This window comes from Pongo abelii, chromosome 15 (genome assembly GCF_028885655.2).
Source record: "Pongo abelii isolate AG06213 chromosome 15, NHGRI_mPonAbe1-v2.0_pri, whole genome shotgun sequence".
NCBI classification, from domain to species: Eukaryota; Metazoa; Chordata; class Mammalia; order Primates; family Hominidae; genus Pongo; species Pongo abelii.
This window is the reverse complement of record NC_072000.2, coordinates 82,069,544-82,090,071: the sequence shown is the minus strand read 5'-3', so window position 1 is coordinate 82,090,071 and position 20,528 is coordinate 82,069,544. Positions and strand designations below refer to the sequence as shown.

General features: G+C 48.3%; 1 protein-coding gene across 5 annotated transcripts in view; it reads right to left on the bottom strand.

Annotated features, from left to right (window-relative positions):
- The window catches only part of ADCK1 (aarF domain containing kinase 1), a 136,034-nt gene that overhangs the window by 101,561 nt on the left and 13,945 nt on the right, over positions 1-20,528 (bottom strand). For all 5 annotated transcript variants that reach the window (XM_024232031.3, XM_024232032.3, XM_054530910.2 and 2 more), the window contains exons 2-3: positions 16,177-16,322; positions 10,635-10,718 (exon numbers count right to left, since the gene is read on the bottom strand). In XM_024232031.3, the coding sequence (XP_024087799.1) occupies positions 10,635-10,718; positions 16,177-16,311 (219 nt within the window). In that variant the 5' untranslated portion in view covers positions 16,312-16,322. The remainder of the gene's footprint in view (positions 1-10,634; positions 10,719-16,176; positions 16,323-20,528) is intronic.

Here is a 20,528-nt window from a genome sequence, read left to right as displayed (position 1 = left end):
AACCAGACATTGCTACAGTTCCCTTTGCAGACAAACAGGATCTTTAAAATGCTTAGTGAATTATACCTTCACTAGACTGGTAGGATGGTTATCCTCAAAACTGGCAGTTGTTCAATAGCTTCAGAGTTGAAACTCTTTCCTGAAGCAAAGAGCCAGCACCTATCAATTCCTTTTGAAGGGTCTACCCTCCCCTCCATAGGAGAATGCTAAATATTTGTTGAGTTAACTGTTCCATTGATTAAATGAGTAAAGGAACTTCAGGGAGGTGGCTCTATTGCCCTTCTTCCTCCTCTGGTGTTTCCCAAATCCATCCCAGGCAGCAGCAGAGCCTCAGGCTCAGAGGAGGGAGGATGAAGAGGCAGGAGGAGCAACTCCAGCAGCAGCAGCCAGTTGGCAAGAGCTGCTGCACAGGCTTCTTTGTGTCTACTTTCTGTCCAACTTGGTGCTTTTCCCCAGACTGAAAGCAGATATACAGGGAGACGACAGAGTATAAAGTGCAAAGAACATGAGATTGGGCAGTATCTGAACATCAAGATCAAGTTCATGATGTGCTGCCAGGCGCGGTGGCTCACACTAGTAATCCCAGCACTCTGGGAGGCCGAGGCAGGCGGATCACGAGGTCAAGAGATCGAGAACACGGTGAAACCCCGTCTCTACTAAAAAATACAAAAAATTAGCTGGGCATTGTGGCGGGTGCCTGTAGTCCCAGCTACTCGGAGAATGGCGTGAACCCGGGAGGCGGAGCTTGCAGTGAGCGGAGATCACACCACTGCACTCCAGCCTGGGCGACAGAGCGAGACTCCATCTCAAAAAAAAAAAAAAAAAGAGTTCATGATGTGCTACACACCTGCTGGGGATGTAAGAAATCACATCACTGGCCAGGTGCGGTGGCTCACACCTATAATCCCAGCACTTTGGGGATTACAGCTGAGGCGGGTGGATCATATGAGGTCAGGAGTTCGAGACCAGCCTGGCCAATATGGTAAAATCCTGTCTCTACTAAAAATACAAAAATTAGCCAGGTGTGGTGGCGTGCGCCAGCAGTCCCAGCTACTCAGGAGGCTGAGGCAGAAGAATTGCTTGAACTCGGAAGACAGAGGCTGCAGTAAGCCGAGATCACGCCACTGCACTCCAGCCTGGGTGATAGAGTGAGACTCCGTCTCAAAAAAAAAAAAAAAAAAAAAGAAATCACATCACCTCTACAGAACTCCACTTCCACATGTGTACATTAGAGGACTGAGCTGGCTGATGCCCAAGATGTCTTTCTCAAGTGCAGTGGAACAGTTATAGAGTTGTCACCCGACCTTAGCCCCTTACTCTGCCCCTCCAACCAATATCCACAGGCCAGAAATTTGAGCCCCTTTTTCTCCAAAACACTCTACCATATCCCATGGTTCTAAAGGTTGAAGGCAGCTGGGCATTGTGGCTCACGCCTGTAATCCCATCCTAACACTTTGGAGGCCAAGGCAGGAGGACTGCTTGAGCCCAGGAGATCGAGGCTGCAGTGAGCCGAGATCACGCCACTGCACTTCAGCCTGGGCAACAAAGCAAGACCCTGTCTCAAAAAATAAATAAATAAAATAAAAGTTCACAGTGTCTGACTCTTGCCTCTAAGTGCAGATTTTAGTAATGCCAAAATAGCTGTCCCATACTCCAAGCCAAAACACCCTATGTTCCTAAACAAAGTCAGATGTAAAGATTAGCAGAATTTGATAGAAACAAATGGTTCTTATAGCAAATTTACAGCTACCTCCCCTCCCACAATCAGTACTACAGGAGAACATTCTATCCCTCTGTTTCCCGCAACAATGCGGAGGGAGACCTAGTATGCATAACACTCCTGACCTCTCTCTCCCACTCCTTCACTCCTTGTGGGAGAGATAATCACCAATCAGATTAAGGAATATAGGAGAAGAAACAGAGTTTGCTCAGCTCACCCCTTCCTCTCCCCTCTCTGTTTGGGATCTGCTTATCTGCAGAGCATTGATTTTCAGCTCCTTCCTCCTATAAGAGGCAGTCCCCCAACTGAGAGGCTTGTCCAGCCATGTCTGTGCCTGTGTAGGTAAGCCTCTCAAATTCAGGGGTGAAGTTCAGCAAGCCCACCTCCCTCAGACCCCAAACTATATGCTCAGCCGTGTGTCTATCAGTAATGAAGCTGATGAATTTTGATCACCACCTGGCAGCGTCCTGCATCTCCCTGACTCTGCTTCTCAGGCAAGGAAGAAGATATTAATCATTACTTTTAGTCCAAATATTAGGCGCTATAGTAACTAACCAAACACAGACTACTGACCTGAATCATCTGATACCACAGAAGCCCAGGGACCTACGTGGTAACAAGAATTTGAGCTTAGCTAAAAAAAACTTCACACTCAAAGTAGCAATCAAGGTCACCTCCGACATTTAACTCTGATTTAAAAAAGAAAAGGTTCCTGTTCTTGTTCTCTCTCATACACACACAGACACATATAAACATGCAGGTTCACACACTTCTACCCACTGTCCAACACAGAAGCTCAAAAAATATTTTTGGCAAGTGGCACTGGTGTTAAAAAAAAAAAAAAATTCAATAACTGGCTGAGTACAGTAGCTCATGCCTGTAATCCCAGCACTTTAGGAGGCCGCAGTGGGAGGATCACTTGTGCCCAGGAGTTTGAGACCAGCATGGGCAACATGACAAGACTCTGTCTCATATTTAATTAAAAAAAAAAAAAAATGGCCAGGCACAGTGGCTCACACCTGTAATCCCAGCAATTTGGGAGACCAAGGCAGGCAGATCATTTGAGGTCAGGAGTTCGAGACCAGCCTGGCCAACATGGTGAAACCCTGTCTGTACCAAAAAATACAAAAATTAGTTGGGTGTGGTGGCGCATGCCTGTAGTCCTAGCTACTTGGGAGGCTGAGGTGGGAGAATCGCTTGAACCTGCAAAGCAGAGGTTGCAGTGAACGGAGGTTGCCGTGAGCGGAGATTGCACCACTGCACTCCGGCCTGGGCAACAGAGCGAGACCTTGTCTAAAAAAAAAAAAAGAAAATTTAATGATGCAATAATTTTAAGCATTCTCAATCACCAAAGGCTTAATAAATAACTTTACTGGAGAATTTTCCATGGCTCCCTATTGTCTATGGCTTAAAACCTGGCCTTGAGTCCCTCTGTGACCTAGCTCTAATCCTATTTGCCACTATGCGCCTTCACTCTCCTAGTCTCCAGTAACATTGAATTAATCTTTTTCTTATAGACAAACCCCAAAATTTCACCCATCACGCTCAGCCAAAATCACCTTGTCCCCAAGGCTACATGTTTCAATCAACCCACCTTTCCAAACTCAGCTCCCATACCAACTTAACTCATTCAACCTCAGCTATTTAGACCATTGTCTCTGCTCATGAATGCTTCAGTGGTCTTAACTATTTTAGAGTGTAAGAGAGTCAAACAAATAAGGAAATATATCGTAGATAAGAGGCAGGTTTATCACTGTCAGAGAAAGAGATGATATTTTAAAAAGGGAGAATGCTAACACGGACTCTGTGGTGTTGAACTAAAATTGGATATAAGCATCATTTCATAGTTTTTTTGCCCAGATACGGTGGCTCATGCCTATAATCCCAGCACTTTGGGAGGCCAAGGCATCAGGATCACTTGAGGCCAGGAGTTCAAGACCAGCTTGAGCAACATAGTAAGACTCTGTCTCTACAAATAATACTTTAAAAAATCAGCCAGGCATGGTGGTGCACACCTGTAGTCCCAACTACTCAGGAGGCTAAAGTGGGGGGATAGCTTAAGCCCAGGAGTTGGAGGCTGCAGTGAACCATGATCGCACCACTACACTCTAGCCTGGGTCGTGACAGAGCAAGACCATGTCTCAAAAAAAAAAAAACCTTAGTTTTTTAGTAGAAAGACAGAAGTGTGTGTATGTGTGAGTGAGTGTACACACATATATATCCTCACTCTGTCTCCTAGGAGGGCCTAGAAGCAATGGTACCCCAGTAGTAAAACGAATACCTAACCTCTACATCTTGGTTTCTAAATACCATTCTCCAATAACAAGAACCAGGGCTCCTTGGAGAAGTAATTGATTCCAGGGCAAGGAAAATACAGGATAAGCCTGAAGTATCTTTCAGTACAAGAATGTAAGGCAGTGCTCAAAATACGTTGGGGGCATATCAAAAGGACACAGGAGCCAACCTGAAAGAGCTCCCAGTGGCCAAAGGTGGAAACATTTGAGCAATAAAATAATGATTGTTTTGGATATAAAGGAAAAGTATTGTCTGGATTATATATGGGACATAGACCCCATAGAATAAAATAAATATCCATGAGTTTACAGTGATAAAAATAATTAAATGGCTGGGCACAGTGGCTCACGCCTGTAATCCCAACACTTTGGGAGGCCAAGGAGGGCAGATCACCTGAGGTCAGGAGTTTGTGACCAGCCTGTCCAACATGGTGAAACCCCATCTCTACTAAAAATACAAAATTAGCCAGGTGTGATGGTGGGCACCTGTAATCCCAGGGAGGCTGAGGCAGGAGAATCGCTTGAACCCAGGAGGCAGAGGTTGCAGTGAGCTGAGACCACGCCACTGCACTCCATCCTGGGCAACAAGAGCAAAACTCCATCTCAATAATAATAACAATAATTAAATAACTAGGGGAGAAGGGGAAGATCTTTCTTACAGAAGAATTCCAGTTAATAAATGTATAGAAGAAATGAGGAAAATAGAATATCATTAACATGTTCATTAAAATGATAAGGCGCTACCAAGGCTAACCCTATGCTCAGGATCTCCTCTCTGGCTGGTTTAAATAATCCACAATGTTAAATTAAGCAAAGCTTCTCATTTCCATTCTCATAAACGGAATAGGGGCAAAGGCTACCACCATCATTTTGCGGATAGAAAAGCAGAGGCTTGCCAAACATGGTGGCTAACGTCTGTAATTCCAGCACTCTGGCAAGCCAAGGCAGGTGAATCACCTGAGGTCAGGAGTTCAAGACCAGACTGGCCAACATGGTGAAACCCCATCTCTACTAAAAACACAAAAATTGGGCTGGGCGCAGTGGCTCATGCCTGTAATCCCAGCACTTTGGGAGGCCGAGACGGGCGGATCACGAGGTCAGGAGATGGAGATCATTCTGGCTAACACAGTAAAACCCTGTCTCTACTAAAAACACAAAAGATTAGCCGGGCATGGTGGCACACACCTGTAGTCCCAGCTACGTGGGAGGCTGAGGCAGGAGAATCACTTGAACCCAGGAGGTAGAGGTTGCAGTGAGCCGAGATCACGCCACTGCACTCCAGCCTGGGAGACACAGCAAGGCTCTAGCTCAAAAAAAAAAAGCCTTTTAAAAACTAAAAAAATAAAAGCAGAGGTGCTTGGCAGTGGAGTAGGACTAGGTGCCAGGGGACCTGGCTCCAGGTCCAAAATGGCTCCAATTCTACCCAGCACCATCCAAACCTCTCTGCACCCTCTTTAGGCACTAAAATTTTTGAATTTCATTTCTTCCCTTGAGTTACGGGCCCTCCTGTGACTATCAAAACTCCATTTATGCTTAAAGGACCCAGCATGTTTAAGTGGCAAACTGAGGGCCATAGAAAAAAAGAAAAAGAAAAAAAAATAACCCCAATATGCTTCTCCAAGAATACACAGTATATAAGGACTCATTCGGCTGCAAGAAACTCAAATCACCTTGGGCAAAAAAAAAGAATTTCCTGGTAGCTATAACTGAAATTCCAGCAGTAGTCTAGCTTCCATTTCAGCTAGATCTAGGGACTCAAATTATGCATTTCTTTTTTTTTTTTTTTTTTTGAGACAGAGTCTCACTCTGTAGCCAGGCTGGAGTGCAGTGACACAATCTCGGCTCACTGCAACCTCCACCTCCCAGGTTCAAGTAATTCTCCTGCCTCAGCCTCCCAAGTAGCTGGGACTACAGGCGACCGCCACCACGCCCAACTAATTTTTTGTATTTTTAGTAGAGACAGGGTTTCACCATGTTGGCCAGGATGGTCTTGATCTCTTGACCTCGTGATCCACCCACCTCGGCCTCCCAAAGTGCTGGGATTACAGGCGTGAGCCACCATGCCCAGCCAAATTATGCATTTCTTTGCAATACTAGCTCCATTCACAGGCAGGCTTTCCCCTCATGGTGGCAAAGATGGCTGCCAACAGCTCCAAGCCAACATCTTACACTCTCAGCTCACTCAGCAGAAAAGAGAGAGCTGCTCTTCCCGGAAAAGTCCTGTGCACTGGCCAGAACTGGCTCAGGTGCTCAGGTTTCCTGAATCAATCTCTAGGGCCGGCAGAATAGACTCCGCTGATCACCTGGCTAATAAGGGTGGGGTGAGCCCTTCCCAAACTCATAGAGTGTACATCAATACAGCGGCTCCCCAGAGGAAAGTTTATATGCTGTTCCCCAAAATAAGAAGGGCTTCTAAACTGAAAAATTAATAAATATCCACTACATCACAAACCCTCATCAGAATCAACTCTATCTTCTCTCCTCCAGCCCCATTCCTGGATGTCTACACCAGCAGTGACTTCTGTATCCTTTATGAATAAGCCTAGCTCACACACATCTCAGTTTATAAGCATCCTGAACACCAGGGATCTGGTTGTCCAAAGCACATGAGCCCCTCCCCACCACCTTGGCTGCCCAGCAAAGGGCCACTATGCCTCTAGAACACACTTCACGTTGGCTCTCAGCCCTCTGGTTCCAGATCTGAGTCACTGAGATCCCAGCCTGCCTGCGCCAACCTTGAAAGTGCTCGAAGTCACCGCCTGTGGAGCTAGCCTCCTGGCTCTGACATACTCTGGGACCTGGAGATGCTGGCTTGACAATTGAGATAATTATGTTTTACCCTTCACTCATTCCTTTATCAGCCACGCTGATGAGAAGGGATAAGTGCTCCAATGGAAGAAAACACTCCTGCAGTATTTACTCATGCTCTTAGTGCCAGCCAGCTTCCCCTTCCCAGGCACAACTCCCAGAGACGGGCCTACACCCTGTTATCTGGTGCCAGCCGCCACGTGCTGCTCTCTTGTCAAATGCCAGGCTGCACTTTCCTTACTGCATCCCCTAAAACTGTCAACTTCTCCAGGAGCTGCAGTGTCAGATGACTTACATGTGACACGTGACAGGCAACTGTCTTTTTGACACCCATCGCCTGCCTCCTCTGCAGATTCCATAAAGCAGAGGCCTTGCCCCTGTGTCCGAGCCTGCAAGCTCTCCGTAGAATGTTACACCAGTGGGTGCCAAGGCCCATAGCACCGGTTAACTGGAGAAAGAGGGGCAGGGAAGCGCAGTGGGCAATTATGTCTCAGAAGCAGGGACTTTGAGATCCTCCATAAAAACTAATATTTCGGTGCCTGTAGTCCCAGCTACTCAGGAGGCTGAGGCAGAAGAATCACTTGAACCCGGGAGGTGGAGGTTGCAGTGAGCCGAGATCGCACCACTGCACTCCAGCCTGGGTGACAAGAGCAAAAACTCTGTCTAAAAAAAAAAAAAAAAAAAAAAAAAAAAACTAACATTTCATTCATTCGTTCATTCAACAAACCTTTATTCAGGACCTGTCACATCCTAGTGACGGATGCTGCAGACATGGAGATTCACAGCACAGACCAAGTCTCTGTCCTCATGGAACATACCTTGTAGGAGACATCTGACTTGTTTTTGATACCAGCTTTCTATTTCACAAGGCACCGAGATATTATCTACATAATCCTGAGTAAGTGGCATAACCATCTCTAATGACAAATGGCATCTCCAAAAGGCTAAATGAATTTCCCAAAGCCGGCTTAGCTAAACCACAAACTCGGGTCTTCTAACTATTAACCTCGTGCTCTGTCTGGGACCTCCCCAAAGGTAGGGAGGTGGCAGGGTACAGGCTGGCATCGAAACAGACATTAAATCAACACAGGCCTATGCATCATTGCTGGAGATACAAGATCAAAAAATCAAAGACTCAATCCCTGATCTAAAGGAACAGATAGTCTAAAAAGAAAGGCATGTAACCAACTATCGTCTGTGGCAAGAATAAAGATAAAATGATTAAATTCAAATAGGAAGACATCTCTGGAAGAATGCACAAGAAAAAATAATTGCCTCCAGGCAAGAAAATTGGGTACCTGAGGAACAAGGGTAGGAGGGTCATTTTGTATGTTTCAAATACTGTATATTTTGATTTATGTACTATTTGAATGTATTTCCCATTAAATAACACTTTAAAGATGCAATCAGCCAAATCCTGAAGGTAGAAAATTCTACAGGATAAATTATCTGGTTTCTTCAACAAACAACTCAAAAAAGAGGGAGAGCGAGGAAATGTTACAGATTTTTAAAGATGTAGAAAATGTCAACCTTAATATATCTACCTTATTTGGACATTTTGATCCAGATTTGAACAAACTAACTGTAAAAACGCATTTTGGGGCTGGGAATGGTGGCTCACGCCTGTAATCCCAGCACTTTGGGAGGCCGAGGTGGGTGGATCACTTGAGGTCAGGAGTTCGAGACCAGCCTGGCCAACAAGATGAAACCCAGTCTCTACTAAAAACACAAAAATTAGCCAGGCGTGATGGTGCATGCCTGTAATCCCAGCTACTAGGGAGGCTGAGGGAGGAGAATTGCTTGAACCTGGGAGACGGAGGTTGCAGTGAGCCAAGATCACACCACTGCACTCCAGCCTGGGCAACAGAGCAAGACTCCATCTCAAAAAAAAAAAGAAAGAAAGAAAGAAAGAAAAAGACATTTTGGGGACAAGGGAAATTGAATATGGACTATCTATTAGAGACTATTAAGGAATTGTCAGTTTTATTAGGTATGATTATGGTCTTCTGGTTATATTTTTTTAAGGGTCCTTATCTATTGGAGATATATACTAAAGTATTTACAGATAAAACAATGTGATGCCTGAGATTTGCATTTAAATATTTTGGGAAAAAAAAAATTAAGTGAATGAAGCCAGGCATGGCAGCTCACACCTGTTTTCCCAGCACTTCGGGAGGCTGAGGCGGCGGATCACTTGAGGCCAGGAGTTCAAGACCAGCCTGGCCGTCATGGCGAAACCCTGTCTCTACTAAAAACACAAAAATTAGCCAGGCGTGGTGGCCTGCACCTGTAATTCCAGCTACTTGGGAGGCTGAGGCAAGAGAAGCGCTTAAACCCGGGACATGGAGGTTGCAGTGAGCCAAGATCACACCACTTCACTCCAGCCTGGGCCACAGAGTAAGACTCTGTCTCAAAAAATAAATAAATAAGTGAATGAATAAAAAAATAAATGAAACAGGCCTGGCACAGTGGCTCACACCTGTAATCCCAGCACTTTGAGAGGCCAAGACAGGTGGATTACTTGAAGTCAGGAGTTCAAGAACAGCCTGGACAACATGCTAAACCCTATCTCTACTAAAAATACAAAAATCAGCCAAGTGTGATGGTGTACATGTGTAATCCCAGCCACTCAGGAGGCTGAGGCAGGAGAATCATTTGAATCCAGGAAGCAGAGGTTGCAATGAGCCGAGATCGCACCACTGCACCCCAGACTGGGTAATGGAGTGAGACTCCATCTCGATAAATAAATACATAAAAGAATGAATAAATAAAGGGGGGAAAGATGACTAACAAGATGGGCAAAATGTTGATAGTTTCTGAAGCTATATGACAGACAGTTCCACCAGAGTTCATTCTACTGTTCTCTCTACTCTTGTGGATGGTTGAAATTGCCATAATAAAAAGTTTAAAGAAAAATTTAGAAATTAATTATTCCATCCACATAGGAAAACTGAGAAGAAAAGCACCACAGAGGGGAGCTTGAGCTGAGTCCAGAAGGATGACGAGGACTTTTCTAAGGGGCAAAGGGGTTCCTTTGCATTCCTGGCTGAGGGGACTGCCTGAGCACAGACATGCCAATCTATCACAAACCTCTCTCTGGAGGAGCCAAAGGTATCTACACTTCACCTCAAACTCAACCTACATCCACAAAAAATGCCCTCTTGTTTGACCTCCCAAGTCTCCGGGATATCTAAACACATATCAACATCAACTACCCTGTTCCAAGTGACGACAGAGAGTTTGGGGTTGACAGCTCGACTCAGAGGCCTACAAGAGGCCCCAGAGTAGCCCTCAGAGGATAGGACAGCAAGTAACCTCTTTCAACTGGGTTTTGCCTGACAAAACAGTTTAGAAGCCAGCTGAGTTATCTGCGGGACAGAGCCTACATCCCTCCTCAGTCATCCCAGACACTTGTACTCCCCAGAAACACACACTGGCCTCTCCCACAGCACCTTGCAAATTGATAACCTAGTACCATGGCATCCAGCTTGATGACAGTCTGACAGCACCCCCCAGAAGCACTGAAACCTCTATGTGAAGGAGGAAGTGGTCCTCCCCTCCTTCCTTCCAAACCCTCAGTGGCCAATGCCCCCAGCTTCAATCCCCTACACTGCCCTCTGCCCAATTCCAGCTGTACACAGGAAGCTTCGTGGCTAGGCAGCTGCTTCAGGATTTATCCAATCCTAGGCCAGGCGCAGTGGCTCATGCCTTTAATCCCAGCACTTTGCTGAGGTGGGAGGATCACTTGAGCATAGCAGTTCAAGGGTTATCCAGTCCTGGCCTGGCTCAGATGGGTCCCATGGGTTACTTACCTTAGATCTCAGCTGCAAGTACTCCTCTGAGCCATAAGGGACACTCTTCAGGGAAGTGAGGTAGTCATAACTGATGACAGCCGTCTGTGAACCAAGGCAGTGGAGAAAAGCTTAGCACCTGGACATTAAGTACTACTACTCTGCCCAAACCTCGCAGTACAGGTCCCTGACACAGCTGCTATGTCTAGGGGAGTGGCCAGTCCCACCCCTAAGATGCCTGGCCCCTGGATCTTATTCTAGCTAGCTTCCTCCTGTCATTCAGGACTCTGTGCAAATGCCACCTCTGCAGGGGCCCACTCTAAAATTGCCCCTCTTATCAAAAACATTCAATTATTTATCATAACAAACCACCATCCAACATTACCTTGCTCATTTGTTTCCTTATGAACTGTCTCTTCCTATAAGCTTAAACTCTAAGCTCTAGAAGCACGGGGGCTTGTCCTTCCTGTCCATCACTTACCACAGCACCTTTTACACTGCCAGGCACATTGAGTAAATGCTCAATCAAAGCTACTTGAATAAAGCTGTTACATAAACTTAGTCTACCTCTCCACGTCACAAATAAACATTATTTTATATGTATGTTTGCTCTAATAGCATAAGTCTTTTTTTTTTTTTTTTTGAGACAGAGTCTTGCTCTGTCACCCAGGCTGGAGTGCACTGGCATGATCTCAGCGATCTTGGCTCACTGCAGGCTCTGCCTTCCAGGTTCAAGCAATTCTCCTGCCTCAGTCTCCCAAGTAGCTGGGATTACATGCACATGCCACCACACCCGGCTAATTTTTGTATTTTTAGTAGAGACGGGATTTTGCCATGTTGGCCAGGCTGGTCTCGAACTCCTGACCTCAGGTGATCCTTCCGCCTCAGCCTCCCAAAGTGCTGGGATTACAGGCATGAGCCACCGCGCCTGGCCCTAATATCATAAGTCTTGATTCTGTGTTCCCTTATCCAGAGTGTATCAGAAAATTCCAATCTCCACGATATCCTAGGCATGGAAGGGCCTTAGGGATTATCTACCGCAAACCTTCCTTTATAGAATTGAGTAACTAGGACCCTAGAAGTTCAGGGACTTACAAAGTTGATCTCTCCCTCTCCCTCTCCCTCTCCCTCTCCCCCTCCCCCTCCCTCTCCCCTTTCTTCGGTCTCCCTCTCCTTCTTTTTTCCTCTCCCCTTTCTTCGGTCTCCCTCTCCTTCTTTTTTCCTCTCCCCTTTCTTCGGTCTCCCTCTCCTTTTTTCGGTCTCCCTCTGTTGCCGAAGCTGGACTGTACTGCCATGATCTCGGCTCGCTGCAACCTCCCTGCCTCGGGCTCCTGTGATTCTCCTGCCTCCGCCTGCCGAGTGCCTGGGATTGCAGGCGCGCGCCGCCACGCCTGACTGGTTTTTGTATTTTTGGTGGAGACGGGGTTTCGCCGTGTTCACCGGGCTGGTCTCCAGCTCCTGGCCTCGAGTGATCTGCCCGCCTCGGCCTCCCGAGGTGCTGGGATTGCAGACGGAGTCTCGCTCACTCAATGCTCAATGTTGCTCAGGCTGTAGTGCAGTGGCATGATCTCCGCTGGCTACAACCTCCACCTCCCAACCGCCTGCCTTGGCCTCCTAAAGTACTAAGATTACAGCCTCTGCCCCACCGCCACCCAGTCTAGGAAGTGAGGAGCGTCTCTGCCTGGCCGCCCATCGTCTGGGATGTGGAGCTCCTCTGCCCGGCCGCCCCGTCTGGGAGGTGAGGAGCGCCTCTGCCCGGCTGCCACCCCGTCCGGGAGGAAGTGAGGAGCGCCTCTGCCCAGCCGCCACCCCGTCTGGGAGGAAGTGAGGCGCGCCTCTGCCCGGCCTCCCCATCTGGGAAGTGAGGAGCGCCTCTGCCCGGCCGCCCCGTCAGAGAAGTGAGGAGCGCCTCTGCCCGGCCGCCCCATCTGGGAGATGAGGAGCGCCTCTGCCTGGCTGCCACCCCGTCTGGGAGGAAGTGAGGAGGGCCTCTGCCCGGCCGCCCCGTCTGGGAAGTGAGGAGCGCCTCTGCCCGGCCGCCCGCTCTGGGAAGTGAGGAGCGCCTCTGCCCGGCCGCCCCCTCTGGGAAGTGAGGAGCGCCTCTGCCCGGCCGCCACCCCGTCCGGGAGGAAGTGAGGAGCGCCTCTGCCCAGCCGCCACCCCGTCTGGGAGGAAGTGAGGCGCGCCTCTGCCCGGCCTCCCCATCTGGGAAGTGAGGCGCGCCTCTGCCCGGCCGCCCCGTCTGGGAAGTGAGGCGCGCCTCTGCCCGGCCGCCCCGTCTGGGAAGTGAGGCGCGCCTCTGCCCGGCCGCCCCGTCTGGGAAGTGAGGAGGACCTCTGCCCGGCCGCCCCGTCTGGGATGTGAGGAGCGCCTCTGCCCGGCCGCCCCGTCTGGGAAGTGAGGAGCGCCTCTGCCCGGCCGCCCCGTCTGGGAGGTGAGGAGCGCCTCTGCCCGGCTACCACCCCGTCTGGGAGGAAGTGAGGAGCGCCTCTGCCCGGCCGCCCCATCTGGGAGCTGAGGAGCGCCTCTGCCCGGCCGCCCCGTCTGGGAGGTGAGGAGTGCCTCTGCCTGGCTGCCACCCCATTTGGGAGGAAGAGAGGAGCGCCTCTGCCCGGCCGCCCCTTCTGGGAGGTGAGGAGCGCCTCTGCCCAGCTGCCCCGTCTGGGAAGTGAGGAGCGCCTCTGCCTGGCCGCCCTGTCTGGGAGGTGAGGAGCGCCTCTGCCCGGCCGCCCTGTTTGGGAGGTGTACCCAACAGCTCCGAAGAGACAGCGACCATCGGGAGCGGGCCATGAGGACGATGGCGGTTTTGTTGAGAAGAAGGGGGGAAGTGTGGGGAAAGGAAGGAGAGATCAGATTGTTGCTGTGTCTGTGTAGAAAGAGGTGGGCATAGGAGACTCCATTTTGTTCTGACTAGGAGAAATTCTTCTGCCTTGGGATGCTGTTGATCTATGGCCTTTCCCCCAGCCCCTGCTCTCTGAAACATGTGCTGTGTCAACTCAGGGTTAAATGGATTAAGGGCGGTGCAAGATGTGCTTTGTTAAACAGATGCCTGAAGGCAGCATGCTCTTTAAGAGTCATCACCACTCCCTAATCTCAAGTACCCAGGGACACAAACACTGCAGAAGGCCGCAGGGACCTCTGCCTAGGAAAACCAGAGACCTTTGTTCATGTGTTTATCTCCTGACCTTCTCTCCACTATTATCCTATGACCCTGCCATATCCCCCTCTCCGAGAAACACCCAAGAATGATCAATAAATACTTAATAAAAAAAAAAAAGAAGAGTTTCTTCCTTTGCACTCTACAAAGCTTTATCCTATTCGACATATACTTGCTGGACACCAACCACAAGCAAGACTTGGTCGCTGAGTAGTGTTCAAGGACAATCCAGACCAGAGCTCTGGCCTTTAAAAATGGACAGATTTGTGGCTGGTTTATAAAGCGTATCCTCCTCCTCCTTTCCAACTATTCAAATCTCTAAGATTCCATTCCTGATCCATATCTTCCTCCCTCCTTTCCAACTATTCAAATCTCTAAGATTCCATTTAAAACCTGCTTCTGGCTGGCCAGAAGGTATTGAGTTATCTCAATTGATTGTTCACAGTCAATCACAGATCAAACTCCTTGCTCTACTCTTTCTCCCCTTCTCACTATTGCACTTGACTAGTCTAAAAATATATATATACAGGCCGGGTGTGGTGGCTCACATCTGTAATCCCAGCACTTTGGGAGGCCAAGGCAGGCAGATCACTTGAGGTCAGGAGTTCGAGATCAGCCTGGCCAACATGGTATAACCCCATCTCTACTAAAAATACAGAAATTAGCCAGATGTGCACACTTGAACCCAGGAGGTGAAGGCTGCAGTGAGCTGAGATGAGATCGTACCACTGCACTCCAGCCTGGATGACACAGCGAGACTCTGTCTCAAAAAAATAATAATAATAAATATATATATATGGATTTGGATGCATGGATTTGGATTGTTTTTTAACCTATTCCTGTAGGCATTACTCAACCATATATGTGTATATACACACACACGTAAAATTGGCCTGGCACAATGGCTCACACCCATAATCCCAACACTTTGGGAGACCAAGGTGGGCAGATTGCTTGAGCCCAGGAGTTTAAGACCATCCCGGGCAACATAGTGAAACCCTATCTCTACAGAAAAATACAGAAATTGGCCTGGTGTGGTGTCAGGCATCTGTGGTCCCAGCTACTCGAGAAGCTGAGGTGGGAGGATCTCTCTTGATCCCAGGAGGTGGAGGTTGCAGTAAGTGGGTATCACACCACTGCATCCCAGCCTGGACAACAGAGCAAGACCCTGTATCAAAAAAATAAAGATTAAAAAAATACATATATATATATATATATATATCATAAAACCTGCTACCCCTAGGATACCAATCCTGACTCCCAGGCCACAGCACTCACTCTAGTGTCTGACCATAGTAGCAGGCATCTGAATCACCCATCTTGGCACAATGCATGGATTTAGATTGTTTTTTAACCTATTCATGTAGGCATTCCTCAACCAGAAGCTACTTCGTAGCTGGGTCTAGGTGGGACAGTCTGTTTCTGCCCCTCAAAGCAGGTAAGACAATGCTCGACCAAAAAAAGGCACTCGGTAAACACTTGGAAATTGTTTCATATTCCATAGCCTGATTATCCAAAGTCTATTTGTCGGTATTGGTTCTATGACTCCGCTCAGCCTTGAGGACCAGCACATCAGTGCCCTCCCCCGTGAGCCAGGGCTCAAAGGACACCTGACAACACTGAGTATTAAGGAGATGGTGAGATGACAACCACAATAGACTGTGCATCAGACTGAATCTACATGAAGGGGAAGAAAGCATAAGCTCATCCTGCAGCAGATAAAGGAGGAAAGCAAGCATGAGGCATGTGGCCATCTACCCACCAATGGGACAATTCTATAGGAATGTCTGGGAGAGTTGCTGTCAGCAGAATTAAGAGGACATGATCACACCAGGATGATGTTCCTGTTGAGCCACTGGAGAAAACCTCTAAACATAAAATATTCAACTCAGGTTCTCTGTCAGTTTGGAGACTGAAGGGGATCCCGCAAAGCTCTCTGAGGGCTAGACCATCTGGGTATGAGTCCTGCATCAGGAACCATTCATCCTAGCTCACTGGAGAGAGATCAAGTTTTCTAGTAGAATTTAATCAAAACTAAAGTTCTTCTTGCACATGCATTTGCTGAAGAGCACGGCCCCTCTTGGTATGTTGCTAAAATAAGATACAGAACCTAAAATGTAAAGGCTTCAGAACACAGACCCAGTGCAGTCCCATTCTATGTTACCTCGGGATCACAGGAACCCCTGAGGTACAGGAATAAAGGAATATGAGGTTGTGTGTTCAGGAATAAAGGAATATGAGGACACACATCCATATGTGTACACCTGTGCAGATGGAGCTTTTGCACATGTAAGGATACACAAGTATCTCCACATATGTATAACAGGCATGTCTAGCTGCGACATGTATGAACACCTGCAAGTAATCCTGCAGCTTCTCTGCTACCCCTAAATGGGAAAAACCTACCGTAGCAACTGCTCTGCCCACCCTGACGGCGCCAAAGTCATTAGGGTCCAAGTACTTGTTACTGTAGAGGTAGATGCCAGAGGCAGCAAGAGCCATGCTGGTCCACGAAGCAAGCTTGAGAGCCTTTCTGGCCATGTCGCCAGATCCTGCAGAAAAAAGGAAAGTTGAGAAAGAATAGCAGTTAAGAGTTTCACAGTTAGTCAAACTGAAGTTCAAATCCCAGCTCTACCACTTAGATTATATGACCTTGGGTCATTTCGTTAATCTCACTGAGCCTTAGTTTCTTCGTTTGTAAAACAGGATAATACCTACCTCAAAAGTAGTTGGGATAAAATGAAATAATGTACATAAAATCCTTAGCATAGTACCTGGGGCAAGTCAGTCCTCAAAGTCCTTCCTTCAACAGTGCCAGGCACTGTTCTAGATATGGGGACAGACAGTGAACAAAACAAAGCTCTTGCCCACTTGGAGCTTACACAGATAGATCACTATAGAATATCAGAGCTGGTATAAATGCTGACAAGAAAAGCAGAGAGAGGCTGAGCATGGTGGCTCACGTCTGTAATACCAACACTTTAGGAGGCCAAGGTGTGCAGATCACTCGAGTCCAGGAGTTCCAGACCAGCCTGGGCAACAAGATGAAACCCCGTCTCTATGAAAAATACAAAAATTAGCCAGGCATCATGGCATGTGCCTGTGGTCCCAGCTACTCAGGAGGCTGAGGTGGGAGAATGGTTTGAGCTCGGGAGGAGGAGACTGCAGTGAGCTGAGATCGTGCCACCACACTCCAGCTCGGGTGACAGAGCCAGACCCTGTCTCAGAAAAAAGCAGAGAGGGCTAAGGAATCAGGAGAGAGGAAGAATGTTATTTTAGAAGCAAAGAAGAGGAGGTTAACCATCGCTACTGTGTCTATCATGATACCACAATAAACCTACACGCATCACTAGCCCACTACACCCAGGTCAAAAGTGGTCAGGCCACAGCCAAAATGGCAGCTGCTCAGGAGCAGCCAGGTGAGCACTCTGTGTGTGGTTGATATTCAAAACATTTACTTTGGTTAGAGAAGACTACCCCTTGAGGCCAGGCACGGTGGCTCACACCTGTAATGCCAGCACTTTGGGAGGCCAAGGCGGGCAGATCACGAGGTCAGGAGATCAAGACCATCCTGGCTAACACGATGAAACCCCGTCTCTACTAAAAAAAAAAAACAAAAAATTAGCCAGATGTGGTGGCGGGCACCTGTAGTCCCAGCTACTCAGGAGGCTGAGGCAGGAGAATGGCGTGAACCCAGAAGGCGGAGCTTGCAGTGAGCCGAGATTGCGCCACTGCACTCCAGCCTGGGTGACAGAGCGAGACTCCGTCTCAAAAAAAAAAAAAAAAAGACTACCCCTTGTCTTGAATGGAGGCTCCTTGAGGGCAGACACCATGACTGTCACTACCCTGCCCACTCACAGTCCTGTGGAGTGTTTTACAGTTAGAGGCTTAATGCCTACCTGCTGATCTGACCTGTTGAAATTCATACTCCTGATCAATGTGACCTTTCCCCACCCTACTTGTACCTGCTCAGTCCACCAGGTGGCTGCACAGTCACTCTTTGCGGCCAGTGCACCCAACAGAGTGCTTCCCCTTCAATTCCCAAGCAATTTATATCAGACTAAAGTCCATGACCACAGCTGCAGCTGCCAGGAGAGAGGTGCCACACGAGAACAGCAGCATGCCACCAAGCCACTTGCAGGCGCCAGCCTTGCACGCCTTGTACCCTCATCCCTCTGCTCTGGAATGAGTCTGTGCCTGTCACCTCCCTGCTCTGTGCCTGTTTCCCCTTTGTATGGAAACTATTATTACAAACAAGCTTATTTTATTTGTCTTTGAAACAGGGTCTTGCTCTGTCGCCCAGGCTGGAGTGCAGTGCCGCAATCTCGGATCACTGCAACCTCCGCCTGCCAGGTTCGAGCGTTTCTCCTGCCTCAGCCTCCCGAGTAGCTGGGATTACAGGTGGCCACCACCATGCCCAGCTAATTTTTGTATTTTTAGTAAAGACACGGTTTTGCCATGTTGCCTAGCCGGGTCTCGAACTCCTGACCTCACGCGATCCGCCTGCCTCAGCCTCCCAAAGTGCTGGGATTACAGGTGTGAGCCACCACGCCCGACTCATTTTCTTTAAAGTCTACTTTGACTTATGCCTCATAATATAGCCACATTTTTTAAACATATATATATATTTACCATCTACTACCTGGAGATGGTATCAGATCCCGTGGGTTGAGGGCCCAGTCCCCAAGACTGCATCCCCCACTTCCCCCCACAACATCAGTCACAAGTCCAGGTCTCTGGAACTTCTGACCAACCAGCTTCAAGTTGGGGTTCCCACAACCCCTTCTTTGGGTTCGATCAAGCTGCTGCAGCAACTCACAGAACTCAGGTACACACTTACGTTTGCTGGCTTATTATAAATGAGACTGCAAAAGATACCGATGAACAGATGTGCAGGGTCAGTTACAGGGAAAGGGCGTGAAGCTTCCAGGATTTCCCTAGGCGCACCACACTCCGCAAATCTCCAAGTGCTCAGCTATCAGCCCTCTTGGGTTCTTGGGTTTTTATGGAAGCTTCATGATGTCAGCATTCCTTCCCTCAGTGTACTGGGCAGAACCTACTCTAGGGAGGGGCTTAAGATCCACAATCAGAAAGGTGGGGAAAGACCACAGTCCTGCCTTGGGGCAGGTGAGAGGAGGGCAGGAAAGAGATTCTGATTCCTAAGGCCTGGCCCTGAGGCCTAACACACACCAACAAAAACTGTAACAAGGGCTGTGGTAGTTATGAACCAGGAATAGCAGACAAAAACCAATACCACAATAGTCCTTTTTTATAATTCCATTGCTCTTCCCTTTGACACCTTCATTTCCTAATCTAGTATTTCTAATCAGAGGAACACCTGAAAAAATATTAGCCTGGATGCCATTTCAAAAATGCAGATTCCTGGGCCAAGAGCGGTAGCTCACGCCTGTAATTCCAGCACTCTGGGAGGCCCAGGCAGGCGGATCTCTTGAGGTCAGGAGTTCCAGACCAGCCTGGCCAACATGGTAAAACCCCATCTCTATTAACATTAGCTAGGTGTGGTAGTACACACCTGTAGTCCCAGCTACTTGGGAGGCTAAGACTTGAGAATCACTTGAACCCAGGAGGCGGAGGTCGCAGTGAGCTGAGATCGCACCACTGCACTCCAGCCTGGGCAGCAGAACGAGACTCCATCTCAAAAAAAAAACAAACAAACAAAAAAACAAGCCAGGTGCAGTGGCTCACACCTGTAATCCAACACTTTGGGAGGCCGAGGCAGGCAGATCACGAGGTCACGAGTTCGAGACCAGCCTGGCCAATATGCTGAAACTTTGTCTCTACTAAAAATATAAAAATTAGCCAGGCGTGGTGGTGTGCACCTGTAGTCCCAGCTACTCGGGAGGCAGGGGCAGGAGAATCACTTAACCCAGGAGGCGGAGGTTGCAGTGAGCTGAGATCATGCTGCTGCACTCCAGTCTGGGCCACAGAAAGAGACTCCATCTCAAAAAAAAAAAAATGCAGGTGCCTGGCTGGGAGCAGTGACTCATGCCTACAATCCCAGCACTTCGGGAGGCCACAGTGGGAGGATTATTTGGGCCTAGGAGTTCAAGACCAGCCTGGGGAAGAAAAAAGGGAGACCCCATCTCTACAAAAAATTTAAACATTAGCCTGGAGTGATAGCCTACGCCTATAAGTCCCAGCTACTCAAAATGCTGAAGTGAGAGGATCCCTTGAGCCTAGGAGGTCGAGGCTGAAATGAGCCATGATCACGCCACTGCATTCTAGCCTGGGCAACAGAGTAAAACCCTGTTTTAAAGAAAAAAAAAAAAAAAAGACAAAACAAAATTTTAAAACGTTTTTTAAAATGTAGATTCCTGGGCCAGGCTTGGTGGGAGGCCAAGGCAGGAAGGTCAAGAATTCCAGACCAGGCCGGGCGCGGTGGCTCACGCTTGTAATCCCAGCACTTTGGAAGGCCGAGGCGGGCGGATCACGAGGTCAGGAGATCGAGACCACAGTGAAACCCCGTCTCTACTAAAAATAAAAAAAATTAGCCGGGCGTGGTGGCGGGCGCCTGTAGTCCCAGCTACTCGGAGAGGCTGAGGCAGGAGAATGGCGTGAACCCGGGAGGCGGAGCTTGCAGTGAGCCGAGATCGCGCCACTGCACTCCAGCCTGGGTGATAGAGCAAGACTCTGTCTCAAAAAAAAAAAAAAAAAAAAAAAAAAAAAAAAAGAATTCCAGACCAGCCTGACCAACATGGTGAAACCCTGTCTCTACTAAAAAAAAAAAAAAAAAAAAA